Source organism: Daphnia pulicaria, chromosome 1 (genome assembly GCF_021234035.1).
Source record: "Daphnia pulicaria isolate SC F1-1A chromosome 1, SC_F0-13Bv2, whole genome shotgun sequence".
NCBI classification, from domain to species: Eukaryota; Metazoa; Arthropoda; class Branchiopoda; order Diplostraca; family Daphniidae; genus Daphnia; species Daphnia pulicaria.
Genome location: NC_060913.1, coordinates 10,011,341 through 10,036,978, shown reverse-complemented (window position 1 = coordinate 10,036,978; position 25,638 = coordinate 10,011,341). Strand labels below are relative to the sequence as shown.

Here is a 25,638-nt window from a genome sequence, read left to right as displayed (position 1 = left end):
TGCCAGTTTTTTGTATATTTGTTTAACGAATTACGAGTTCGAAATTTCGAAACTTGGCAGCGTAGACCCTTCTTAAACTAGCAGACAAAAAAAAACAATCACCCCAAAATGGCGGTAAATGTCAGTTAAAAAATGGTGTAAAATATTTTGAAAATGGATATAGAAAATAGTTTGTAAGTATTATGTGAATCAATGTAGGTGTTATTCGTTGTCTAATTTTGTATTTTCATTAATAGGTATGGTAGTTTGTGTAAGTTTTTCACTTTGGTGTCAAAACCAAAGACCAGTGGGCAAACACAAACCTATTCCCGCTGCATCGTCCCTGAAATTGAGCATGAAGCGAACGAAAAAAAACGTGTGAAGCGTGATGGATTCAGTACGTTGTTCACAGCTCACGCCAGTGAAGAAGAAACACTACCAGATGAATTTCAATTGTCAGCTTGGATTTTTAAGTTGAGAACAGTAATTCCTTGTTCAGAAGGAAATGCTGTTGAAAATACCATATGTGATCTCGAGAAAGTTGCAGCTGGAAAATTGCACAGTATTTTACCAGTGCTGAAATTCCTGTCGTACATCAAGCCTGTCAATAATGAAGATGTACCTACTTTGAGAAGCATTGAAAGTTTCCAGAGGCAAAATGCCAAAATCCAACCTGATGATATGAAGAAGCAGTGTGTACCCTATCCAGTAATTCAACAAAATTTGTTTGATGTTTCACCCTTAAATTTTCACATTGGAGAGCTTTATACCACAACTGTCATAGCGAAACTTGAATCCACTCGTCAGTTGGATGAGCTTGATGTTGTTCACAGGAACCTGTTTGGTGCCTTGGAAAACCCACCAAAAAATCTGAATTACCTTGGAATTTCCAAATGCAGCAAGCTGACTCTCCGGATGAATACCAGCAAATCTGATTATAAACCAGTCGTCCCTGATGAAGGATATGAATCACCAACTTCTAATCCCATACCGTTTCCGCCCAATGGAGTTTCCAATTATTGGGAAAATTTAGAAGATCTTTGTGACTCGTCTAGCATTCCTCGAACCTGGGAAGCAAAATTATCCAATCAAGCATACCCAGTCAAAGAATTACCTTACTTAACTCACGCTCCGTTGCAAGTCATGCAAGTACTCTGCCATCACTTTGACAAAAACTTGAGTTTGGTCGACGAAACGTTACCAACACGAGACTCTTTTCTGATGGATGAATCAGAATTCCGAAAAAACATACTTTACTTGATGTTGGGAATCGAGTCGCGAGTATTTTCCTGCGTTGACGACGAATTTCAATTCAACGGCTATCCTTTTATCGACGGCATTAGCTCCGATTGTTTATTTGATCTCGCACGACCTCTGCTACAATGCGGCCGACTGGTTCGACGTCTGAAAAGTGTAGTTTGGAACCCCGAATTCGGCCCTGTACGCAATACACTCGGCGACCAACTGCTCACCAGCTTACAATACTACCAGGAAATGGTGGAGGAGGTGATCAAGTCCCCGTCGCTAATAGCTGTCGTTCAACAGCTGAAAACACTTTCGTCTTCCCTTCAATTAATGGATCGACTTTGGCATTGGCCTGGCTGGGAAGATGGCAACGGACGTGGAGTCGCCTTCCTACAACACCTGGTTGATCTCTCTACCGTAACAGTTAATGAACAAGAACGAAACCTCTTGACGGCCTATTTTGCTGCTTGTGTTGGACCACTGCTTTCGTAATTACCAACACTTTGATTCAATAGGAGGTTTATTATTAAATGTTTTCTTTCAACTCGTCTAGGTACGTGGAGCATTGGATATACCGCGGGCGCTGCAGCGATCCGCATAATGAATTTTTCATCCGTCCTGACAACGTTCAACTGGAAAAACGCGATAGAAACTATTGGATCAATGGCTTTGCTTTTCAGCCCATTAATCGTCCCGGGGCGGGACCTTTCATCAATTCGACTGCAGAGGATGACGCAATCACTGGTCTCCTGAACGACGTTTATCTTTGTGGCAAAACGGTCCATCTTTTACAGCTGTGCCAAGCAAAAGTAAGCAATCGTTTCTAATAAAAAAATGACTGCTGTTTAAAAAAAAAATCAATTGTGTGCTGAGCAGGAACTCGAACACAGGGAGCCGTCGTTGCGAATCGGGCTCAGCCTATCCGAATTGAACGATATTCGAGTCGAATGTGCAGCGTACGCACTAAAGTTTCCGGCTGTCGTTGACTTCGTACGTCCCATAAAAGATTTGGGCCAACAGGCTCGCAAGATTCGCGATGCCAAATTGGCCGAACTTGTAGCCGAAAAGGCAGCCAAACAGTTGGACCGTGCCGTGAAGCGCAATGCCCGTCTTGCCTTGGCCAAGGCCGAGTTGGACGAGCAGCTGGATCTCAAACGGGCAGAGGAAACCAAAAAAGCGAATCAAGAGAGGCTCCTCGATGAAGATATTCAACGATACCACGATTCCATCGACAAATGCGAAGCTGATGAAAAACGAAGATTACTCATCAAATACGCCAACTTGCTCGATGACAAGGATTCAACCGATGGGCCTTTTGAAGATGAGTTGAATGCCAATGATCCAATAAGAGGAATGGATGAAGAAAACAATATTGTTTCTCAAATTCAACCTGACATTGTGACTGTTGAAAAATCGGCCATCACTTCAGCTCCAATCCCTGCAACATCTTCAACTACGATTGCACCTTCAAAAAAGGTAAAGCCGACTCAGTCGAAAAAGAAAATTCTGACACGAGAAGAGATCAAAACCAAAGTCTTGTGGGAAGAATTTGGAGTGGATCCACGTTACACTAAAGAGAACAATGGAGAATCCACTCCCGAAGAGTCGTGTCGTGTCGTCATCAGCCCGTATGTCCCGAAAGACTGGAGTAATCCTGCTTCAGTTTCTTACCCTTTCCAATTTAATTTCGATGCCGAACCCGAGCCAACCATGTTGATCGTTCAGGAGAAGCGTGACTGGCTACAAGATGCCGAACCTTGTGAGGAGGAAATCCGTGACTTGTCACTTTCTTTCTTTGTCCAGCGGAGTTTACTCTTGCCCATCAGAACCCAGTGTCAAATGGTCAACCGCTCTCTCATGACTCTGCTGACAGGTCCCGACCATCGCTTTATGCAACATCTTGAAGCATTGCGCCAATATTTGTTCCTGGACAATGGCGCCTTTAGCCACAGTCTCGTGAGCAACATTGGACGCAGATTGGGGCAAATTACTCGAATCCAACAGTTGATCAACGTTCCGTCAATGAACTTTATCCTGCAAAGCGCTCTCAATTCCGTCCAAGCCAACGAGTACTACGCGTCCCGCTTGAGCTTCTACACCAAGGAAGCAACGGGGTCTGTTTCCAATTCGCAACTGGAGGCTTTGGAATGTTTTACTCTGCGATATAGAGTCCGCTGGCCGCTCAATCTCATTCTGACCGAAGAAGTTATGGACGATTACAGTCAAATATTCTCTTTCGTCCTACAATTGCGATTGGCCGCTTGGGCGCTTGAAGACGTCCATGTCAATTTAATGAGAGACCTCCCGAGACGTTGGCACGCCGTTCACATCGCGCGTCATTCGATTTATCATTTCGTTCAGACGTTACAAAACTACGTCATGAGCCAGCTGTTGACTCTGGCCTGGAGCGAATTTCTGGCCGAATTGAAGAAATACGGTGCTCGTTCACTCGATGATTTATACGAATTACATTCCAATTACATCCATCGAGCCAAATCCCGTTTACTACTCACGCCGAAAAGTGCTTCCCTTTTGAAAATCATTCGTGATGCGCTCAACTTGGCACTCAAATTCCGCGGTCTACTCCTGGCCGCCAATTATACCTATTCAGATGCCCTTCAATCGCAAATCAACTCGGTCAGCGCCAAAGCCAAAGAATACGCCAAATTTATCAGGCTAAGTATGTATTTTAAACATCTAAAAATTAAATAGCTCGAAATGATTATTAATTTTTGTCTTTTACAATCATTTATTTTAGTTCTCGAAAAGGTGAATGATCGAAGCCATCAGTCTCATTTCAACGAACTTTTGGTAAAACTCAACTTCAATGAATATTACAGTAACTAGATGGCCGCTCCAATGGCTTTCCCCATTGATTGTTCAGATTGTACATGACGGATGATGAAGGTAAATAAAAGTTTCACGTTGATATTCCACATTTTTCCTCTACCTTAAGGGGCTTTCCCTAATTCATTTTATTACGTATTTTTTTCTTTGTCATGCTCAGGATGTTATTTTAGCTATTTTACAAAAGATTGTAACTATTGAAAGAACGGAGAATTTGTGGAATTTGGTTTCCGGGCCGGTTAGCCGAATGGGGGGGGCGGCAGATATTTAGACAAATGTTGACAACCATTTTGAAATATGTCTATTTGGTACTATCCTTAGCACCCAGGACAAGGTGACATTTCCAGGGGAAAAAGAAACACTAGAAAAAGTAAATATTTGTCCAATACCCCCAAGTTCCGATTTTTAAAAAAATTACCGTTTCCATTTTTTAGAGCCGGAATTCCCCGTTTTTACAGTGAGAAAAAAATGGAACTTTTAATATTAAATTTAATAAATTTAGCAGGGAGCTTTTCTTTATTGGTAGTGTAAATAGCACGTGTACACACATGTGATGATGTTGTGTTTCCATGGCGATGATGGTGATGGCCCTGCAGCCAATCAGCGGTACTCTACGTTCAGTCTTTGGAACACTACGGTCAATAGGGATTGGTGCCTTGTTGAATTATGATACCCTTTGGCGAGAAGAAAAAAAAGGGTCTATTGGATGTGTTTCCTCTTGCTAAAAATACCTCGTTTAAGAGAAGGAAAGTTTTTTCACGTAGCGGACAAAAGGTTTTACACGTGATGACAAAGGGTTTTTCCCCCCGTACGCCGTGAAACTAGACCGAATCTATATTTACCATTGAAAAATCTCTCTCTCAAAAGGTCTAGCTTAGAAAAGTAGCGCAGTTATTAAAAAAAAAAATCATTTTAGACGCGGTTAAAGACGAAATTGTCATGGTTTAAATTCCAATTTAACTTTAGTAAAATTAGCAATTTTAATTGAAAAATAACTGTACTAATAAAAGTAAGAAATGTCAAACAAAATTATTGCGTACGTTACGTCCGTGAGTCTGTCGTGGCGCTGTCATACAAGGATCGCTATGTCGTAAATGTTTTTACCCCTGGGCGATAAACATGCAAACAACAGCCAGGGTTTTTTTTTTCATTCCCTGATAGGCAACAAACCAACAAAGAAAGTTTTTTCCATAAAAGATATTCCCCTTGAATGTCGCCAAATTGTTGACATTGAAATTTTTTGATTACAACTGATGTCATCGACCGGTTTATCTTGAATTTGAAACATCATAACTTGTTTCGAATCATTTGATCCACCTTCTCCTTCCAGCATTCAAATTGTTTTCACTTTCGAACCTCATTTCTTTCGACTTATCCGGTTATTTTAACCAGCGAACGTTTGATAGTTAAGCGACCATTTAGCCATATAGAGCGGGATCGTTTGTAATTGAGTTGCTTTTATCCCGATGTCCGCATCGAACCCACACTCGCGTGCAAACTCCGGTTAGGAGAAAGGAACGCTCGGCTATTTTGGTGCGATGAGCAAATATGTATTGTATTATATCAACAGTCTACACGGGGTGTTGATCGTACCAACTATGGCACAGCCGGTTTTTCCTCGCCGCGATAGTAACAACCTTGGATAAGCGGATTCCACCTCTCAACCTCTCACAAGACGGATGTCTCCTTTTTCTTTCATTCTTTTTTAATGCCTTCCTCATCATGTTCGTCTTTATTAGCACTTGCCTGAAGCACAGCCGGCCAACTACTTAAACGGCCAATCCATTCTACAGATTGAAATCATCCTTCCCCCTTGGCTTAGCTTAGTATATTGAAATTAGCATTGGGTGACGTCTTCCGCGCGGATTTAATGCATTTAAATCGAATCAACCTTGGCGTGTCTTTTCCTGGCATCGATTGTGGTGAAAAGGAGGCGGATAGTCGACGAATTCGGGTAATGGCTTGATAGAGTCGCATCGAGTTCCTACTTGTTCACGCTTCACATCCTTGGTTGAAAACCGAGGGGAACTGGAAATTCCCGGAGTAAAAAAAAAAAACAAATAAAAAACAAAGAAAACTTTATTTTACCGAGGTGCAAAATAGAGTTATTTTCCTTTTTCCCCCCTCCACTCATTTGTATTATTTGTGCCGTTCTCTTTGGGCTGGCATTCTTGTTTTGTTCGGTTTTCATTAACTTATAGCGCCGGAGGAATGTCTTGGAAGACCGATGTAAACTGGTTGCCATAGTAGCGGTAGTTGCTTCTTTTCTTCTTTATATTTCGTGATAGGGAATCCCCAACTTTTCAATTAAAGCCGGCTGTCTTCTCCTTCATAAATGATTCATTAGCGAAAAAAAAAATTCAGTGCACGATTTTTCAAAGCCAATTAGTATCTAGCAAACATCACATAATCCGTGACCAATTTTTTTTAAGCTTTTTACACGTGACCACGGAAAAATAAGGACAGTATCAAATGCTTCAGTTTTTCGTTGCGATTCCAAATTGCGTTTTCAAATGTTATGTTCTCCAAAATTAATTAGAGTGAGCTATTTTTTAAAATAAATGTCTGAAGAGAATCGTGAAATGATTTTGCCCCGGAGAATAGCCGGACTTTTGAATTGCTAAAGGCAGCAGAAGGGGCTGCTGGTTGATACTTGATTGTGAAAATAACGTATTCGTAATAGAGGTCGATGGCACAATAGTTGGGGATTTTTTGTTTCATCAGTGCAACAAAAGAGTGACTCGAAAACTCCCAACAGTCGCTGTCATTACGGTTGAGCTTCCAACATTTTTCTGAGAGAGCTCGCTCGCCTGTGGCTAAAGAGCAAAGTACTGTATAGCGCATCAGCGACCACATCAGTTATAATTAACATAAGAACAAAAAGCAGCTTTCACTCGACTGTCAGCAATAAATAAAATAGGAATTTTTCGAAAATCGGTGGGTTTATTTTAATGTGATCGTTGGACTGTGAAACCAACTAGCACAACTAAGATAGAAATCAATGATAACGTTCAATCCATCTAGACGAATGTCAATTGCACAGTCCCGGACACAAAAAAGCTTGATTGTTTGTTATTTCTCATGTTTGATCGGCGATAATAAACTGGATATGTCTAGAAATGTCTGGAAAATTAACAGGTTTCAACCGATTCATCTATTTAACCTAGATAATACTTTTGAAAAATTATCTTTGGCAAACAAGACCAGATATAAGAACAAGAGACCAGACCAATTTCGTTAGGAAAAACCCACTGCCATCCTGTCAGAGTGTATTGAACTCACGAAACCTTCACCTTTTGAAGGAGAACATATTTTCCCAAACCGAAAAACATTTTTTTCCCCTAAAAAAAGTTTTTTTGCTCCGGAAATCGCCTCATCAGATGGAATTCACGCATACGTGTGACACCAACGTGAATCCCCATGTAAGTATATATCTAATACTTGACGCAACAGCTCTAGCAATATAGTATATTAAGGTTAGTATAGATAAAGCAACTTCCGTTTTGTCTCTATCATCGGGCGACGGAAAAACCATTAGTCAGGGGGAAACATGCAACCCTCCAGTTCAATGCACAGTCCAACTACATTTCATATTTTCCCAACAGATAACAAAGTAATCGAAACATATCGGTGCCTTTCTAATTGTCCCCGATTTTTCAGAAGGTCAAAAGTCCGTCAGATATTGCCGCGATCAGCCTCATTACACCGACTGCCGACTGATTACGGGTGAACTCAACACAGGAAAAACCACGTTGACTCGTCTGTCAAGGTCTGTTGTTACAAGAGAAAGAAAGAGAAAGAAAAAGAGGAAAGACCCAACGGAAATAACGTGGACCTTCGGGTGGGTTATTATGAAATGTGCCAGAATCAGCCAGAATTCCTTGGTGAGTAGCACGCAGGCCATATATGGTGTCGCCTATATGCTATGCGGGATATTTCTTCAGCCTCTACCGAGAAAAAAGGGATCCTGAACGACCTACTATTTCAGTACTTCCTCCGTAGACACACAGAGTATTACGTGTGATGCGGGCAGCTAGCGCAATCGAAACCTGCGAAGAAGAAAGACGATTTGGAGCTCCCCCATTGAAATTGGAAACAATTGATGACGAGCACTTTGCTGCTCATAACAACAACAATCTGTTTTCTTTGTCTTTTTAGCAATTGATGAAATTTCCACCTTTGCTCGGTGTGTGCCTGAATACGTGATGATCCTTGAACTGTCGGAATAAAACGACGATCGATTTTAAATCGAACAAAAAAGGTGTCCAAGTACTACTACTAGATTGTGCTGTGTAATAATCAACAGCTAGCACACAGCACCGGGGAAACAAAACGTCCAGAAGATAACCGTAACGCATAAAGAAACAAAAGGTGTATATAGTGGGGGGGCCATTGAATCGGGGAAATACCAAAATCCCAAGTCCTGCCCTTTCGTCGTATCAGCTGGCCGGCCCCAACTCTCCCAAGGCCGGATAGCCTCCTCCTGCTGGGCGCAGCTAGAGAGAGAGAGGGCGCCACATAAAGAGCTACAGCAGACGGATGCCAATAGACACAATCAACTTGGCTGTTGTGAGAGAAAGAGGACTAGTGCGTCGTGTTTCCAACTCGTCTCATCCATCTACTACACAAATCCTAAAAATAGCATCGGTCCCCAACAGATCGAAATCAATTCTTTGCTAGGCAAGATCAGAGGATCGTGAGCAATTGAAAGGTAAATTGAGTGTGCTTCAAAGTGAATTTTTAGTCATGTTTGGGCAACGGTATACATTACGGGACCTCAACGCGAGAAAGTTTTCACTTTGTTACCAACGCTTACTGGCGTTATTAGTTCACTTAAAATGGAAGACTATTTGGTTTAGCATTTTTCAGTAGTTGATCTAATCGTCTTTTTTTTCTCTTCTCTTTTTTTCATGTCAGGTATGTGGCATTCAGAAGATTTCATGATAGCTGATGAAGTGGTTGCTGACGGAGCTCAGTGCCACCGCAGGGTATCATTCCCCCATCAAACAACATTTGAAGAATCCACCAAATTTTGTGAAAATAACTACTCTGGAAAGCTAAATTCTGATTCTGGCTTTCTATCTGGAGTCAACATCAATGAGGATTCTGCTGTGATAACCTCCAGCTCCATAAATCTTTCAGACGAACAAGACAGCATGAAGCTCAAAAGTGCTGCACAGTTCAGTGTCAACGAGATCAGCTTGGATTACAAATCTGGGAAAATAAATAATTTGAGCAGTCCGGTAAAACCCCAGAAAGAACTTCCAAGAAGGATAACCCTGCGTGACCTACTTAGACAGGATGAGGATGGAGATACGTAAGTCCAAATTGTGCAAGCAATACTGACCAACACCAAATAGTAAGATAATAATATTTATTTCTGTAGACCGTTGCATTTGGCCGTGCTCCAGGGGTTTATCGAAGTGGTTTTCAGCCTGGTTAGGATTCTACCCGACCCTCGTCTGCTAGAAATCCCCAACAAATATTTGCAGGTGTGTAGTTTAAAAAAAAAAAAAAAACCTGCAAAATGACGTGACTTTTATACATCTTGTAACTTTTATTATCACAGACGCCACTTCATTTGGCAGTTTTAACGAATCAGGCGCCTTTGGTTCGCCGGCTGGTGGTCGGGGGCGCATCGGTCCTGCTGCGAGATCGTTTAGGCAATACACCACTACATTTGGCCTGTCGTGATGGGCATGTTGATTGTGCCCACGCCTTGCTCCTACCCGTCAGTCACGAAGAACGCCAATCCGCTTTGTTACCGTTGCACATTGTACCACAACCTCTGCCACAGGACTTGGAACAGAAAAATTACGATGGTAAGTTGCATACGTAATTTTTGTTTGCAGAAAAGAACAAGGATTTCTAAGGAATTGGGGGGGGGGGGGAGAAGGCAGTAGCTTCGGGGGTTGGTTCTTGTATGGTAGCGACAATTTCCTCCTTTGGCACCATCAGATTGTCCTTGAGAAATTTGATTCGACCTCCTCTGTTCACTTTGGTACCACTTGAATTTTGGCAGGCTCAGACCCCCTTGATGAGTGGGATTTTCCCATATTCCCTTTCCTATGGAGAAGAACGCCACAGGTTGGAAAAAAGTCGTGTTTGTTATCTTGCCGTTGCGTGAGTGCGCATGTGATGAGAGTATTTTGGAATTTCCCGATTTCTACATGGATCAGAATACGCGAAGGGTGGGTGGGTGATGAGGTGTGAGTCTCTTATTCAACTTCTGTTTTCCTATTGCATTCAGATAAAGTCTGGAAATACCCAGAGTAATTTTTTTTAATGGCCTCGAGCAGATTTTCATCACGCGATAATCACATCTTTCTCTATACGCATTGTATCCACTTTCATTGTAGTGTTACCTTTCAGTCGCTGAAATGACCCCCCGCTGGTTTAAATGCCGAATAATAATTTGAATCTTTCAGCATCCACAAAAAAAACGGCAGGAAATAATTTGTCACACAAAAGTGATGAATCTAGTTTTAAGTTGAGGAAAAGGGAAGTTGAAGTATCGAGGTCACGTGACGTGCGCAGAATGACTTGGGGTTTTCCAACTCTCAGTTGATTACGTGACGGGGTGAGGCCCCAAATGCGCAGGGACTCGTCAAGTTCAAAAAAGAAACAAAACAGAACCCCCTTGCGACCTGGTTTTTTCGTGTTACTGTCGATACGGTCACGTTTAGTGTAAAAACCCACCCGCCTCCTTCTTTCAGCCACCCACCCACCACCTTCCTCGTTTCCATACTTGGGATTTCCCAAATTTTCTCCCGGAGCGTTGGCTGAACTGGTTGGTACCGATGTACTGGTAAACCTTGGTTGGTTTTCCCCAGCATTTTTCGTTTCTCTTTCGAATGGCTGCATTCTTTTTCCAGCTGCCGCAGGGAAGCGTCACGTACGCTTCGAAATTCACAGCTGTCATGTTGGTCGGGTATTTTTTAATACCTTTTCGTTGTTATGAAATTAAAAATCTGGGGAGATTAGAAAGAAAATATGCTGCAAACATCCGTGAGCGCCATACAGTTAACCGAGCTCAAAAATGATAATCTCCGATAAGGAAAAACCAACGGTCATATCAGCGTATCACCTGTGAAGGTAAACCTACAATCACATGTTTGCGCCGCGCTGGTTTTCTAGTTTGTTATTCAAGTTCGTTGACTGGCTTTATTTACTCTCAAGTCTCATAAAGTGATGTAATTTGAAAGTTCAGTCGTGATGAAACTGACTGATGACGAATTTGACTTTGTTTGCGCTACATACGTGCCCTCACTTTTCATGTCCTTCGGATAGGCCAGAATGCATTCTAGACATGTGATATCACCACCTTTGGCTTATTTGATCCCCAGAATTGCACCAAATTCTGTTTACTCTCCACGAAAGGGAAGTTGGGAATACCCATGACCCACCTGGATTAGGAGTCCTTCGTGGCATTACTTAAGAATTGAAAGGCGGTGCAGACTTTGACGGGCATAGGGGAGAAGGGAATTTCCCCTAGTTCAAGCGTGATCAGCTATTTATATCCTCGTGCATTTCATGCTCCTTTCTCTCAAGGAAAAATAGGAGGAAAAAAAACAGCACCTGAATTTGAAAGCGACGCTTCTGTTCGAATTCAATGTTTTATTTCAATATTCTGCTACGTAAATGTCAATCACGAACTTCATTGTTACACGACGTGTTGATTTAATTTGTGTTTTCTTTCTATTTTGTATCAACAGGTCAGATGCCACTCCACCTTGCGGCCATGAACGGACATGTTTCTATAGCTAAATTACTTTGCTGCTTCGGAGCTAACGTTAACGCCATGGTAAATAATATTTCGCACATTTCAATTTGGAAAAAAAATAATTTATGATTATTTTTTTATTTTTTTCAATTTATTATAGGAAGGCAAATATGGACGAACAGCACTGCACTATTCAGTTGAACGCCGGCATCCAGCAATGCTGCACTTCCTAGTGTCCCAGTGTGGCGCACAAACCGAAGCCGAAACCTACTCTGGTTATACAGCTCATCAAATTGCTTCAGTTTCCGAGCCGGTTTTAGCTGCTTTATTGGCCGACTTGGGCGCGCAAATTAGGCCTTGCCCACTTGAGAAATTCTCGAGTGATGAAGAAGATTTTTCTGACAGCAAAATGTCGTTGACCGCATCATGGAGGCCCCGTTCTGACAAAGTATAATTCAACATTTAATAAGCTACTTGTTTGAACAAAAGGCTAACGGTTTTGTTTTCCATTGCAGAATATGTCCTTGACGAGTGAAGCCCTTCATTTGGTAGCCTAAAATAGCATCTATTATCGTTACACTAATGTATGTGTCACTTTACAACTTGTGTAATTATGAAATATTTTTTTTTGTCTGGAAAAAGAAACTATTATGGGTTGTAGTCGTTTCGTGACATCATTACTGTACGGCGTACTGTACAGAATCAATAAAAATTATCACGTTTTAACGGCTTTACCAATTCGTGTCACGGTGTATTATTATTCAAATTTCAAAAACAATTCAATTTTTACTTTGGAGCCCCGTAAGCGTCGGGCATGCGCTCTACTGTGTACCGATGCTGAGAAAGGAACATAAGTGGCACGCCTGGAATTTTTCTAATTCGTCGCTTTAAGTCACGATCGCATGTACCGACGATATAACACTTGTGCTAGTTAGGACAAACGTAAAAAAATTACTATTTCATGTAATAAACAAAGATGAATATGTAAAATAAGTACCTGAGTTACTCTTTGCACAATGCAGTCATCAGCATAGGTGCCTTTATGGGTGCAGGTAAGTCTTTCAAATCTTGGATCTTTAATGATCTTGAGAGCAATACGGTATTTGGGTCCAAGCTTCTCAAGTTCAGCCATGACACAGTCAGTGATGTAAGGTATACCTGTTACATTGATGAAAGTATCATAAAATAGTTCAAATACTTAAAATATTGTTTATTCACATTAACTCACACTTTGCGTAAAGACAATCCATTAGAGACTGCACAATGTCCATTTTGTTTTTAACCGAAAAGTTGATGAAATTGGTGTCCATTAAAATGTGGTATGGTGGACCGAGTTGTGTATTGTATTGAAAAAACAGTGCTGACGAAGCTTGAGTGCTGTAATAAAAAAATAATTTTGTAAGATTAAGTATTAAGGGTCTTCTTGAAACCAACTACTTACACTTGATGGACATTCAGTTCATGTGGATCAATTTTCTTCTCTTTTGGTTTTACAATCTTGTTCTTTTCTTTTCTATGATTTTTAAAGCTTGTTTTAATTCAAAACAAAATAAAAGGTAAAATAAACTATGGACTTACATTCTAGGATCGTTAGCAGATATCATTCGCTTCATTGTTGCAAACTTTTTGGTGCGCTTGTCTTTTGGCTAATACAAAAGAATTGAAGTAATTTTGACCGAAAAATTGGTGAAGTATAATTTTCATAAATAAAAACACACTTACCATGATGAAAAATGTGTTATAACTTCTGTTTTTCTGTATTCTTCCGTAATTAAATGATTAATACAAAATTTTCAGACAAGTGACATTTACACGTGTTGGCTGTTTAACGTCGACTGAAATGAAACATAGTTGCCAGATCTCATTATTATGTTGATTTTTTTCTAGCAGACGAGACATTTTTCAGTGTCCAGGAAGTCGTGCAAAAAGTTAACCACGAAACTGCCGCTAGTTACATCAGCCAAGTAATAGTTTATGAAAACATTTATCAATTTCAAATTATTTCAATTTTGTTGAATTTCATAGTCGTAATGACAGAAACATTAGCAGACACGATGGAAGCTTTGGACCTTACAAAGAAACCAACAGTTGATGGAGAGGAAGACTTTGTGGACCCCTGGAATGTCGTTGGGAGTTCAGTTAAAGGCATTGATTACGAAAAGTTGATAAGTAAGAGAAAATAACATATTTCCCAAGCCAACATTTCAAATTGATTTATTGCTGACAGAGAGATTTGGATGTACCAGAATAGATTCAGCTTTAATAGAGCGCTTTGAAAAGGTTACCGGCAAGCCAGCCCACCACCTGCTGAAAAGAGGAGTTTTTTTCTCTCATCGTGATTTACACACTATACTTACCCTTCATGAGCAAGGAAAGCCGTTTTATCTCTATACTGGAAGAGGACCTTCTTCTTCTTCAATTCATATGGGTCATTTGATCCCATTTGTGTTCACAAAGTGAGAGTGTAAACAATATAATTATACAGAATTGTTTTTTAAATATTCCTCATCATTTCTGAAACAGGTACCTACAAGAAGTGTTTAATGTTCCTTTGGTGATTCAGTTAACAGACGATGAAAAATACCTCTGGAAAGATCTTACATTGGAGGAGACTCAAAAGCTTGCAGTAGAGAATGCTAAAGACATTATAGCACTGGGTTTTGATGTAGAAAAAACCTTTATATTTTCCGACTTTACGTTTATCGGGTAAGAGTTCAAATTATCGTGTAATATGCCAATTTGATTAATTTAATTCCAATCGTGGTGGAATTTTTATTCTGTATGTAGACAGTGCCCGGAGTTCTATCAAAACATGATTAGAATCCAAAAACGTGTCACTGTTAATCAGATTAAAGGTAACTTTGGATTTGGGGATAGCGACTGTATCGGGAAAATAAGCTTCCCAGCGACCCAGGCTGCTCCTGCATTTTCGAACTCTTTTCCGTTTATTTTCGGCAATCGCAAGGATATCCCCTGTTTAATTCCCTGCGCTATTGACCAAGTGAGTTCATTCTAATACCATGTTGTAATAGACTGATGGTTCTACAGTATCTAATAAGGTTGTCTTCTTTTTCGTAGGATACCTATTTCAGGATGACAAGGGATGTCGCGCCGCGTCTGGGTTGCCCCAAACCGGCTTTAATCCATAGCACTTTTTTCCCTGCGTTACAAGGCGCTCAGACTAAAATGTCTGCGAGTGATGCAAATTCGTCTATTTTTTTAACTGATACACCTAAAGCATTGAAAACTAAGGTAACATTCCGAGAAATACTTGTGGTAGCATTTGACTCATCACCTGCCCTTTCCAGGTGAATAAGTACGCCTTTTCGGGTGGCCAGACTTCGGTTGAGGAGCATCGACGACTTGGTGGAAACTGTGAAGTTGATATTTCCTATAAATATTTAACCTTCTTTTTGGAAGATGATGCTCGGCTTGAGAAAATTCGTGAAGATTATACCAGCGGGGCAATGTTGACTGGCGAAATTAAAGCTGAGCTAATTGCTGTGCTTACACCGATCGTTACCAGTCATCAAGAAAGTAGGAAAAAGATAACTGATGAAATTGTAAAACAATTTATGACTCCACGTCCAATGAAGTGTGGTCTTTAAGTTGTCGTTTTGGGTTGAAAGGGCATCAATTGCAACTATATGGTTAACTTATCCAACATGTATCCATATAATTTGAATGAATACATATCCTGGTGGAATGTACTATGATATTAAACCGTTAATGTTAATTATAGTGGACTGGTAATTCTTGAAATGGCCGATTCCAGGATTTCTATTTTTGCCATCATTTCAACCGCTTAAGATCGAAATAATTTCCCGAATGACGTGGGTTGATGTTAGATTTCCATAGGGTTCGACGAAGCTGTCCTAGTGTCCTACTCCAACGCACTATCTTTTGGTTGAGATGGCGCTGTTCTTTCAGAGTGATGAGTAATCGAGTCACTAAAGACACAGACACAATTAGGATATGAATAAATTTGAGTTGTCGAAAATCTATTAAGATTAGCAAAAGGGACGGTATTTTGGAGCGGTATTCGACCTGGCTAGTACACACTCATACTTCACTGCGCCTGACTAAACGAACGACCAAACGGTCAAGAAAAGAAACAAATTGTCGTGAATCGTGATTCTTTATCAGAGCTATAGTCTCCGGAGTCTATAGCTCTGGTTCTCCTCTGGTTAATCAGAGTCTATAGCTCTGGGTTAATATGGAATTCTTATTTTTGGGAATTAAAAATTTTTGAATATGTGTGTCGACGTTCGTAAAAAAATATTACTGTTGGCTGATCAAATTTTTAACTTTTTGTGATTTTGTTTTGTTGCTTGCAAGTTGCAAATGCAACTGGGCGAGGGCGAACCGCGAACTGGCAACTGCAAGCCGCGCTCAAAAATTATTAGCTGTTTGGCAACGGTGTGTTTTAGACAAACTCAGTTTTTAAATTTGGCGGTGAGTGAGACAGTCGTCGGCCCTTCACGAAAACGGTTGGGCTTTTTTGGCAATCGTAAAAGCTCACGAATCACATTTTTCCACAAGTTTTGGGTTACTTATACTTTCGCATCGAGACTCCTTAGTTTCACTTTACTTTTGTTAGTATTACCTCGTTTTATACAAATTCTTAAAGTAAGTAATTGTACAACAGTTTCACTTAAATGAATGTTAAATTTTTGAAACTATTTTCATCTTCAACCTTTTGTCACTTTTGTCATTACAAGTTTTATTTATTATTGTGAAAAACAGATGGTGGATAGAACAAGCCTAACTGCTATTGAGTATGCTGTTCGCATACCAGCAAGCTTTGTTACTAGCATGAGAGACTCTTCTATTGCACATCCAACTCCACTTCGTAACCTGCACAAAGATTTTATGGATCTGCATGATGAAATGCAAGTCTATGTCAGAATAAAGCCGTGTGATGAGAAAAATGGCACTTTATCTATCACCGGAAATCACATTATTGTCACGCCACCAAAAGATTCTGTTTCCTTCAAGAACAGGAACAACTCTGGAACAAAAACTTTGCAGAAATTTAAATTCAACAAAATTTATGACGCAACAGTGAAACAGGAACATCTTTTCAAAGACTCTGCACTTAATTTAGTACAAGATTTCTTGATGGGCAAGAATGCATTGCTTTTCACTTATGGAGCAACTAGTGCAGGCAAAACCTACACCATGTTGGGCAATATCAGAGATGCAGGTTTAATTCCTCGTTCTTTGGATGTTGTATTCAACAGCCTGGAAGATAGACTACTTAAGAATCCTGTCCTTAAGCCACTTGCTCTTAATGAAGTCATGAAACTGAATCTTAACCAAATTGAAGCAGAAGAGTTGGAGAGGTAGTATTTTCTCCTTTTGCAAAGTTGTTAAAAATAGCAAATTTGAAAAAAAAAAATCTTGATACTGTTACTTTCAGGGCAATTTTGATGAGGGGATTTGATCTCGACTCATCCGACACCAAGGACAGCATTTCTTCAGTATCTAGTGGATCACTGAAGGACTGGAATATTCGAGCTCGAGATGAGACAGTTTGCGCTCTTCAACACCCTCAAGATTATTTTTCAGTTTGGGTATCGTACTGCGAAATTTATAATGAACAAGCCTTTGATCTACTGGATGGATGTGACAAAAAGAAGAAACGAGTAGCCTTGCGTATTACTGAAGATCGCAAGGGGAAATTCTTTGTTAAAGGTATCGTGTGCTATTTAATATTGTGTGAATCATTTTTTAAATAATTTATTGTTTACTAGGCCTTAAAGAGATTTGCGTCCGTACTGCTGATGAAGCTGTCCGAGTTTTGCTTTTTGGAAAAGAGAACTTACACTTTGCTGCTACCAAGTTGAACCACAATTCCAGTCGATCTCATTGCATCTTTACGGTTAAGCTAATTCGAACAAACCATTGGGACGAGCCAAGTGAAGCTGCAATCCATATGATGTCCTTTGTCGATCTTGCTGGAATGGAACGAACAACAAAGACTCAAAGTAAAGGTGAACGGCTAAAAGAAGCCGGAAACATCAATACTTCACTCTTGATACTTGGTCGTTGCATCGACGCTATGAGAAGTAATCAACAAAACTCCAGTAATAAAACAACAATGATTCCGTATCGAGAGTCTAAATTGACGCGAATCCTGCAACACTTTTTTTCTGGTGAGATATTAACTTAACTATCCCTCATGCTGAGTTTTTTATCTCTACATCTTTTGTAGGTCAGGGTAGAGCCGCCATGTTTGTGAATGTCAGTCCCTCTGCAAACTTGTGTGACGAAACTCTTCATGTTCTCAAATTTGGCGCCTTAGCTCAAGAAATAATCATTCAGCCGGATCGTGATGCTTCAGTTGCTGATATATCCAGTAGCCAATTCGCTCCACCTTTGCGTCCATCAAAGTTTCAACAGTACGTTCGCAAATCAATCAGTATTTTAAGTGCCAGGGCGTCAGTGCTAGAGACGTCGTCGTTCCAGGCCATTGGTGAAGAAGATGACTCTCAAGAGCGGATTCAAGAATTAGAAGAAGAACTTGCTCTGCTTAAAGCTGACTGGGAAGAAAACGAACAGAAGGTATGATGCTACTCCGCGAGAATCTCTCAGTGGCTAGTTTGGGTTTTTTCATAAGTTTCTTTTTAATCCATAGTTTTCTACGTTTCTTTTTTACTTAGGTTCGTGATGAATGTTGCAACGAATGGATAGAAATTGTCACTAAGATGGAAAAGTCGTGGAATCAGCGATATGAAGAAACAAAGGCGCGCTACGAAGAGTTTTGCGAAAACCGAGTGGACCTTATGGCTACGCTTATAAACAGCAGCAACGTGAAAAATAAAAAGCGCAAGAAATCTAATGAAGAAGACCTTGAACACATCGCTTTGAAATTCAAAGACAAAGACGATGAAATAGAAATTCTACAAGATTCAAATCAACATCTACAAGAGCAGCTCGAAAAGCTTAAAGATAGTCTTAAGGTAAATAGAGTTATGAAACTATTATAGATAAGTATTCAAAACAGTTTTTTTTTCTGTTGTCAATTAGGCAAGTGAAGAAAGTAAAGGAAATTTGCAGAAGGAGATGACTCGACTCCAGTTTGAAGTGGCGGCGGCTTCTAAACCAAAAATCAACTTTTGTGGCCCTGAGGTTGAGGATGAAGAAGACGTTGACGAACCGCACGTTAATAATTTGGCTAAACTGAAAGAACAGTTATCTTCGAAAGATGAAATACTCAATGAAGCCGTATTGGAATACCACACTAAATGTGAGGAGATGGCTATAGTTCAGCAAGAAAATGAACGTTTGTTGAAAGAACTCGAGCAGACTAAGGAAACGTTATCAGATGTCCAGGTATTTACCGTTTGAAATATCAAATTTCGTTTTCTAAATATCTCTTTACTATGTAATAGGCGGAATTGGAACAAAGCAATCTACTTTTGACTAATGCAAATGAGAGACTTGACGTCAGGGAAGAGGAACTCGTGAATCTAGAAGAAAAGTTAATGAAAGCGAATGGCCAGTTCGGGCATCTTAACACAGAATTACGTGAAGCAAAGAGACGAATTCGAGATCTCGAATCGCATATTAAGGATCAAACTAATGCAAGTATGGTATCCACTATGTGTGAAGAACTGCAGAAGCAGCTGCTCGAGGCTGAAGCTAAACTGGAAAAGCGCCAAGACGAAATCGAGTGCCTCAAAAGGGAGTTGAGTCGCAAAGATTGCATCGAAGTCAAAGGTGATGCGATTCAAGAGGAACTGAAAAATTTGCGCGACCGATTTTCGAAAGTTCAGATTCAACTCAGCATTTCCAAAGAAGAAATAACAACTCTTAAGGTAATTTATTATTGGTTGTCTTGGTAAACAAGTATTTACGTAATGTGTATCGAAATATATTATAGGAAGCCAACGAAGAAATGAGATCTCGAAGAGAAAGCCTTCTTGATCAGATTTCTCATTTGAAAAAAGACATTGAAATTTCCAGTACTGAACGGAAACACGACGAAGGTAGTCATTCTCACTTATTGGAAGAAAACGAAAGGATGCACAAAAATTTGAGCGATATACAAAACACTAAGGTACATTTTCATTTTAAATTTAAATTGTTGTTCAAATAAATGATTCTATTAATTTTGCAGGCTAAACTTACTAAAGAGAATGCCGAATTCCGGAAAACCATGGCGGAATACGAGTATACAATTGAAGAGCTAACAATTCAGATTGGTCAGCTGAAAACAATCAAACTTGAACGAGGTTTACTGGAGGAAGAACTTAAAACTTTAGCTGCCACTCTTGCTCGGGTTCAACTGGGGAAGTCTCAAATGGAAAAAGAAGTAGACCAGATCCGGAATGAGTGTCAGGTTTCAGATGTAACTATTGTGTAAAGCATTCCGGGAGGAAACACTCTTTTTAATTATAATTTTTCTTTTAAGGAACAATACGAAAAGTTACAAATCCAGTTGGAAGAAAGTCGCAGTCGAGAAGCAGCGTTAAAAGAAGAGCTCAAACGTTTGAAGGCAGATTTGAAATGTGCTTCGAATAGTACTGCTGGATCCGTTTCCGAAATTGCCAGTAAAGAAGCTGAGCTGCTGGAATTGAAAGAAAAATTGGTAGCCATGAAACGGTTGAAAGAAGACGATAAACTCGCACTGGAAAAAGAGTTCAATGAAAAGCGTGATCAACTTGAAAAAAACAATGAGAAGCTCACAAAAGAAATGTTGAAGCACATGAGACGTGCGGACGAGTTGAGCGAAACCGTTCAATCAGTAATTAATTATTTTTTTGCATATCATTATCACTATTTTCAAATAATTTTTTTTTAAAAGGTTGAAGAGAAGTTGAAACTAAAATCGCAAAAATGTGATTCTCTTTCCAAGCGAATTGTCGAACTTGAAAATCAGACTTTGAGTTTAACAGATATTCAGAATCGACTGGTCGATCATGTAACTATGCTTGTAACACACGAGTTTTGATTTTGATTTTAATTCTGTTTTTCTTAGGAAATTGCCCTAAAGGAAAAGGAAAATGAAAACCAATCCGTAATCAAAGAACTAGAAAAGAAGAATCTTATTATAGAAGACATGAAACAGCAAAACGAGCGCGTGTTGATGGAGAAAAATGGAGACATAAATCGCTTGGAAAATGGTAGGATATTCAATTTTGTTTGTGAGATTGTCTTACATACAGCACGTTTACGTATGCCGTTTAGAGCTGAAGTCCATACTGAGCGGTCATGTCAACTATAAAGGGCCTATCATAAAAGTAGAAGGTCCGCCCGATGATGAACTGGTAAGGCGTGTATGGGTTTGAGTCTTTTCATGTTTATTTGACACAAAAGTTTCTTTTTATTTTCAGCATCAAGACGAAGGCTCGCTGATGGTTACGCCTACTCCAGCTAAAGCTAGACGAGGTCGTGCCAAGAAAATTGCTTCACCTGTAAGTTTATATCCACAATCGAGTGCAGAGGTCGTCACATTAACATTATTATTGTAGGATTCTATGCAAAAGGAAGTGGAAGAGAACAAATGTGAAACAGGTAGCCTATGCGGTAGTACACGAAGTAGACGAACACTTAAAACGGAGTTTGCCGCACTACCAAGCTCCACAAAGTATGTTCAATTAATTGTTTGGCTTACATTTAAATTGAATTTTAAAATGTTTTTCCTTCTTTAGGACCTCCACTAGAAAACCACGCAAGCCCAAGTCTGATTGTGAAGATGTGGCGCATCCAGCTCATCTTTCTGCCCCACATCTTGAGGAAGATCCTGGCTTGGAAGCCAGTACTCTGGGATCAAGCAAGAGAAGACTGTACAATGCAAAATGCCCTGATATTCTCCTGCCGTCGTCAACGAAGGTAAAGTTAATTAATATTGAAACGAGTGTTCTTATTACTTATCTTAAATTTTGTTTTGAAGGAGGAAGCTGCTGATGGATTGGATTTTCCGAAGCGCATGGCCACGCGTAGCCGTAAGCCGTAACTCGTGCTCAAAGTGGATTTTAAACTAAAAATATCCAATTTATTATATTCACGTTTTGTTTTGGTACGCTGTTATGTATGATATAATTTCTGCTAATAATTGCCATATCTAGATTTCATTGTCTCAGTAATAAACGACTAATTGAGTTGTATATATACCTGAAATCTTATAATTAAAAGTAATACCAAACTATTAGCGTGTTGATGAGGTTCAAAATAATATATTGGATGGTCTAAATGGCTGGGTCATCTGTGGCTCTTTCCATTAAGAAATATTACACAAAAAGGTGAAATTAAAAAAGATGACATTAGGAATAGTTTTCACAAGCTTTATTTCTTCAGTAGTTGACACAATTACAATCTCACAGTCACATGTAGTTCCCATAAATCACTTCGTCAGGAATTTGACAGCTTCATTGTAGGTGTTATCATCTATACAAATAAAAGTAAAAAAGAGCAAAATAAATAAATAATGTTCTGCCTATAAGTTTAAAATATTTAGCTCACCAAAATCCCTGGTCAGTTCTGGTAAAAGCAAATTGTAACTTTCAGCTTGGATCCGCTGTCCATCAAACTTCCCTCTGATTTGCACCATGCCATCAAGATGCTCCCCTATCTGAAGAGAACATAACATGTATAGTATAATACTAATGTTTAAAATCTATTTGAGATATTTCTCACTGGCTGCGACAAAACCACTTGGATACTTTTCTGATCAGTAGTTTTCAACATGAACTGGCGACCATTACTTGCAACCTGTGACAAACACAATTATAGAATATAAGATTACAATGTCACAAGGAAAAGAAAGTTAAAAATAAATAATTTCAAATACAATTGAACATAAAATTTACCTCTTGAGGATAACCCATGATACAGACATCTTCGTTATCGTATTCACGAGCCAAGAGCATCGTTCCGATAACTCGGATTGAAGATTTGACAGGGTACTGCATGACTAATTGAAATTTTGAGTATTGCCTGTTAAAACTTAAAAGTTCTGTTTTCAAAGAAGTATAATAACGAATTATGAAGATCAAACTACCTTGAGGGAACTAAACTAACCAAATCCGGAGATGCAGACAACGAAACGTTTTGGCGCGTTTAGTAAAACTACTATTGCTAAGGATGAAGAAGTAGTTCTATTTGTTTTCCCGCTGTTTTCCCTCGGAAGTTAAATTAGCAGACGACGACAACAATGCAGATTCATAACTGCAGCCGTCGCAAAAGGATTCAAGGTGATCGCAGGTGCGGCGTAATTCTCAATCCAGATCATACATTATGGCACTCTTTCGCAGTATTTCGTTTTCTAAGAAAATTTCTATTAATTCTGTAGCACTTCTATCTTTGAACCAACATAAACTTGTAAGTGTTCACAGAATTTTGTACGATCAAGTTAGAATTCCAGTTGATTAAGTGGTTTTTTAAGAAACATCACGTACGCTGGTTCACACGATTTTTATTTTGGATGTATGGTCCTTTAGGCAAATTCCTTCAGTACCAGTAATAAAAAAAGAGCTCAGTTTTATGAGAACTCTTTAGAAGCAGTGAAAGATATTCCATCTGGATCAAAGCTCTTAGTTGGAGGTATTAAACTATTGGTACCGACTCATTTTCCAATCATGAACTAACAAACATTCTGTGCCAGGATTCGGATTGTGTGGTATACCTGAGAATCTGATTTCTGGTCTTTTGGAGTCCAAAGTCAATAACCTAACTGTGGTCAGTAACAACTGTGGTGTGGACAACTTTGGCCTGGGTCTCCTTCTAAAGCAGCGACAGATTTGCCATGTGATTGCCTCGTATGTTGGTGAGAATGCAGAATTCGAGAGACAATATCTTTCAGGAGAGATTCTCTTGGAGCTGACACCACAAGGAACTTTGGCAGAACGAATCAGAGCTGGTAATCACCGAAGAAAATTCAAATAACGAGTAATACTTACTTAAGATGTCTTCATTTGCAATATTTCAGGAGGGGCAGGAATTCCAGCATTTTTCACACCAACTGGATATGGTACACTAGTGCACGAAGGTACAATTCATTTTTTAATTTTATGTTAGTGGTTAAGTAAAAAAATTAAATTCATCTAGGTGGGTCTCCCATTCGATATGGTCCTGGTGGCAAGGTTGTACAGCAGAGCGCCCCGAGGGAGAGTCGGAACTTTAATGGATCAGATTATATTATGGAGGAAGCAATTACAGGAGATTTTGCCTTAGTAAAGGCATGGAAAGCTGACAAAGCAGGAAACTTGGTTTTCAGGTAATAATTGGAAAGTTGAATTACATATTACAATAAACCCCACATTTTCGTTTACCTACCGCTAATTGGAACTGTCAAATTTTATCTGCAGGAAGTCTGCTCGCAATTTCAACCCAACAATGTGCAAGGCAGCAAAAATAACAATTGCCGAGGTTGAAGAAATTGTTGAGAACGGTACCATTCCACCAGAAGATGTTCATGTTCCATCTATCTATGTTCAAAGGGTTCTCTTGGGCTCGAAATTCGAGAAACGCATCGAGGTAATCCGAAATGTTTCCTTTATGAGTATGGGCCATACTAAAACCTCACTGATTTTGAAAATAGAAAGTCACGGTGAAGAAAACCTCCGGTGGTAAGTCTGCCGCTGCAACTAGTCCTGCACATTTGATGAGAGAACGAATTGTGCGGCGGGCAGCCTTGGAATTCAAAGACGGAATGTTCGGTGTGTAAGATATCTTTCTTTCTATTTGCATCTTTAACATGGTCTTAATTAGCCTTCTTTTTTCCGCTGTCTTAGCCAATTTGGGGATTGGCATGCCGATGTTGGCAAGCAACTACATTCCACCTGGCATGAGTGTAGTTTTGCAGAGCGAAAACGGCATCTTAGGCCTAGGCCCCTTCCCCAATGCCGGAGAACAGGACCCTGATTTGATTAACGCTGGCAAAGAGACTGTGACCGTCTTGCCTGGCGGAGCTTATTTCTCCAGCGATGAGAGCTTCGCCATGATTCGGGGCGGACACGTCCAACTCACCATTTTGGGCGCTATGCAAGTCTCCAGTAACGGAGATCTCGCCAACTGGATGATTCCAGTAAATCAGTTGATTAATCCTATAACAATTTCGAAAAACTAATCCCATGTGTTATTTGTTTCAAGGGACGCCTAGTGAAAGGAATGGGTACGCGATAAACAACGATACTCTCTCTTAAATTTTTGTGTTGACGTGTACCGCCTAACGGACCGAGAAACGAGCGAGAAAACCCACCAAGCCCATTTTCTTTTATGCTAAAATTTTCCTTGTTTCACGTGTTTACTGTTTTCCACTTCCAAAGGTGGTGCTATGGATTTGGTTGCTGCACCTGGAACGAAAGTCGTCATCGCCATGGAACACACTGCCAAAGGAGGTGCTCACAAGATTCTCGAAGAGTGCACTTTACCTCTCACGGGCAAGGAGTGTGTCGACATGATTATCACAGAGAAGGTGGGTCTTTTGGGGAAATTTCTGCAATTCCAAATGTTTGTTACTTACACAGTCGGGTTGTTAAATAATAACGTTTATGCTCCATTCCAGGCTGTTTTCGAAGTAGCCAAGGGCCGAGGACTTGTCCTCACTGAATTAGCCGAAGGTGTCACCGTCCAAGAAGTTGTTGACGCTACCGGTTGCATGTTCGAGGTCTCCCCCGACTTGAAACCCATGGGCCAAATCAGTGTCGACTAAGATTTTTTTAATTTTCACTAATGAAATGAATCCCAACAAAAGGCAAAAAAAAAAAGAAAAAAAGACACAAACAAAACCCCAATGAAGTCGCCAGTTTTATCTTCAGTTGCAACTCATTATCTCCAAATGCTCTTTTGTTAAAAAAACGCAAATAATAATAATACAGCAGTTGTTTAGGTTGATC

At 39.9% G+C, this 25,638-nt stretch overlaps 6 protein-coding genes and 1 long non-coding RNA gene across 11 annotated transcripts; 4 read left to right on the top strand and 3 right to left on the bottom strand.

Moving 5' to 3' along the window:
* The first annotated feature begins 54 nt into the window (after positions 1 to 54).
* LOC124344381 (gamma-tubulin complex component 6-like) lies at positions 55 to 4,153 on the top strand. The gene is made up of 5 exons (XM_046797926.1): positions 55 to 173; positions 237 to 1,712; positions 1,778 to 2,033; positions 2,101 to 3,904; positions 3,983 to 4,153. The coding sequence occupies exons 1-5, from the start codon at positions 154 to 156 to the stop codon at positions 4,069 to 4,071; spliced, it is 3,645 nt and encodes a 1,214-aa protein (XP_046653882.1). The 5' UTR covers positions 55 to 153; the 3' UTR covers positions 4,072 to 4,153.
* Positions 4,154 to 8,599: 4,446 nt separating this feature from the next.
* On the top strand, positions 8,600 to 12,528 carry LOC124348198 (NF-kappa-B inhibitor cactus-like). The gene is made up of 7 exons (XM_046798509.1): positions 8,600 to 8,782; positions 8,989 to 9,388; positions 9,458 to 9,563; positions 9,641 to 9,893; positions 11,787 to 11,875; positions 11,955 to 12,242; positions 12,310 to 12,528. Exons 2-7 carry the CDS (start codon positions 8,991 to 8,993, stop codon positions 12,349 to 12,351), a joined length of 1,176 nt encoding a protein of 391 aa, XP_046654465.1. The 5' UTR covers positions 8,600 to 8,782; positions 8,989 to 8,990; the 3' UTR covers positions 12,352 to 12,528.
* A 4-nt stretch (positions 12,529 to 12,532) lies between these two features.
* Positions 12,533 to 13,637, bottom strand: LOC124349340 (rRNA-processing protein FCF1 homolog). The gene is made up of 6 exons (XM_046799828.1): positions 13,517 to 13,637; positions 13,373 to 13,440; positions 13,236 to 13,307; positions 13,023 to 13,171; positions 12,792 to 12,952; positions 12,533 to 12,721 (listed from the first exon to the last, which is right to left on the bottom strand). The coding sequence occupies exons 1-6, from the start codon at positions 13,517 to 13,519 to the stop codon at positions 12,581 to 12,583; spliced, it is 594 nt and encodes a 197-aa protein (XP_046655784.1). The 5' UTR covers positions 13,520 to 13,637; the 3' UTR covers positions 12,533 to 12,580.
* Positions 13,638 to 13,664: 27 nt separating this feature from the next.
* LOC124344312 (kinesin-like protein KIF15) lies at positions 13,665 to 21,909 on the top strand. Of its 3 annotated transcripts, XM_046797832.1 has the most exons (27): positions 13,665 to 13,758; positions 13,820 to 13,963; positions 14,022 to 14,250; positions 14,318 to 14,500; positions 14,582 to 14,795; positions 14,873 to 15,046; positions 15,103 to 15,357; positions 15,537 to 15,543; positions 15,785 to 15,786; positions 16,133 to 16,213; positions 16,541 to 17,139; positions 17,217 to 17,491; positions 17,551 to 17,952; positions 18,012 to 18,361; positions 18,460 to 18,759; positions 18,827 to 19,132; positions 19,192 to 19,617; positions 19,683 to 19,859; positions 19,920 to 20,150; positions 20,214 to 20,546; positions 20,607 to 20,723; positions 20,781 to 20,925; positions 20,990 to 21,069; positions 21,136 to 21,216; positions 21,274 to 21,389; positions 21,454 to 21,634; positions 21,696 to 21,909. In XM_046797832.1, exons 2-27 carry the CDS (start codon positions 13,825 to 13,827, stop codon positions 21,756 to 21,758), a joined length of 5,466 nt encoding a protein of 1,821 aa, XP_046653788.1. In that variant the 5' UTR covers positions 13,665 to 13,758; positions 13,820 to 13,824; the 3' UTR covers positions 21,759 to 21,909. The 3 variants fall into 3 exon arrangements, with proteins under 3 accessions (XP_046653788.1, XP_046653778.1, XP_046653771.1); XM_046797822.1 differs by lacking the exons at positions 13,665 to 13,758; positions 13,820 to 13,963; positions 14,022 to 14,250; ... (4 more) ...; positions 15,537 to 15,543; positions 15,785 to 15,786 and having other exon boundaries at positions 16,124 to 16,423; positions 19,920 to 20,141; XM_046797815.1 differs by lacking the exons at positions 13,665 to 13,758; positions 13,820 to 13,963; positions 14,022 to 14,250; ... (4 more) ...; positions 15,537 to 15,543; positions 15,785 to 15,786 and having other exon boundaries at positions 16,124 to 16,423.
* Positions 15,219 to 16,066, bottom strand: LOC124350588. The gene is made up of 2 exons (XR_006921065.1): positions 15,842 to 16,066; positions 15,219 to 15,744 (listed from the first exon to the last, which is right to left on the bottom strand). It is a non-coding gene; the product is annotated as an uncharacterized LOC124350588 (long non-coding RNA).
* Positions 21,910 to 22,072: 163 nt separating the features above from the next.
* LOC124349822 lies at positions 22,073 to 22,902 on the bottom strand. 2 transcript variants are annotated; one of them, XM_046800708.1, is made up of 5 exons: positions 22,803 to 22,902; positions 22,612 to 22,738; positions 22,439 to 22,513; positions 22,265 to 22,373; positions 22,073 to 22,189 (listed from the first exon to the last, which is right to left on the bottom strand). In XM_046800708.1, the coding sequence occupies exons 2-5, from the start codon at positions 22,711 to 22,713 to the stop codon at positions 22,146 to 22,148; spliced, it is 330 nt and encodes a 109-aa protein (XP_046656664.1). In that variant the 5' UTR covers positions 22,714 to 22,738; positions 22,803 to 22,902; the 3' UTR covers positions 22,073 to 22,145. The 2 variants fall into 2 exon arrangements, with proteins under 2 accessions (XP_046656664.1, XP_046656672.1); XM_046800716.1 differs by having other exon boundaries at positions 22,612 to 22,715; positions 22,803 to 22,895.
* Positions 22,903 to 22,955: 53 nt separating this feature from the next.
* On the top strand, positions 22,956 to 25,636 carry LOC124346561 (succinyl-CoA:3-ketoacid coenzyme A transferase 1, mitochondrial-like). 2 transcript variants are annotated; one of them, XM_046798387.1, is made up of 11 exons: positions 22,956 to 23,152; positions 23,242 to 23,344; positions 23,406 to 23,660; positions 23,730 to 23,789; positions 23,849 to 24,017; positions 24,109 to 24,277; positions 24,342 to 24,459; positions 24,535 to 24,827; positions 24,893 to 24,914; positions 25,069 to 25,217; positions 25,308 to 25,636. In XM_046798387.1, the coding sequence occupies exons 1-11, from the start codon at positions 23,039 to 23,041 to the stop codon at positions 25,452 to 25,454; spliced, it is 1,599 nt and encodes a 532-aa protein (XP_046654343.1). In that variant the 5' UTR covers positions 22,956 to 23,038; the 3' UTR covers positions 25,455 to 25,636. The 2 variants fall into 2 exon arrangements, with proteins under 2 accessions (XP_046654343.1, XP_046654344.1); XM_046798388.1 differs by having other exon boundaries at positions 22,958 to 23,122.
* Positions 25,637 to 25,638: the final 2 nt, after the last annotated feature.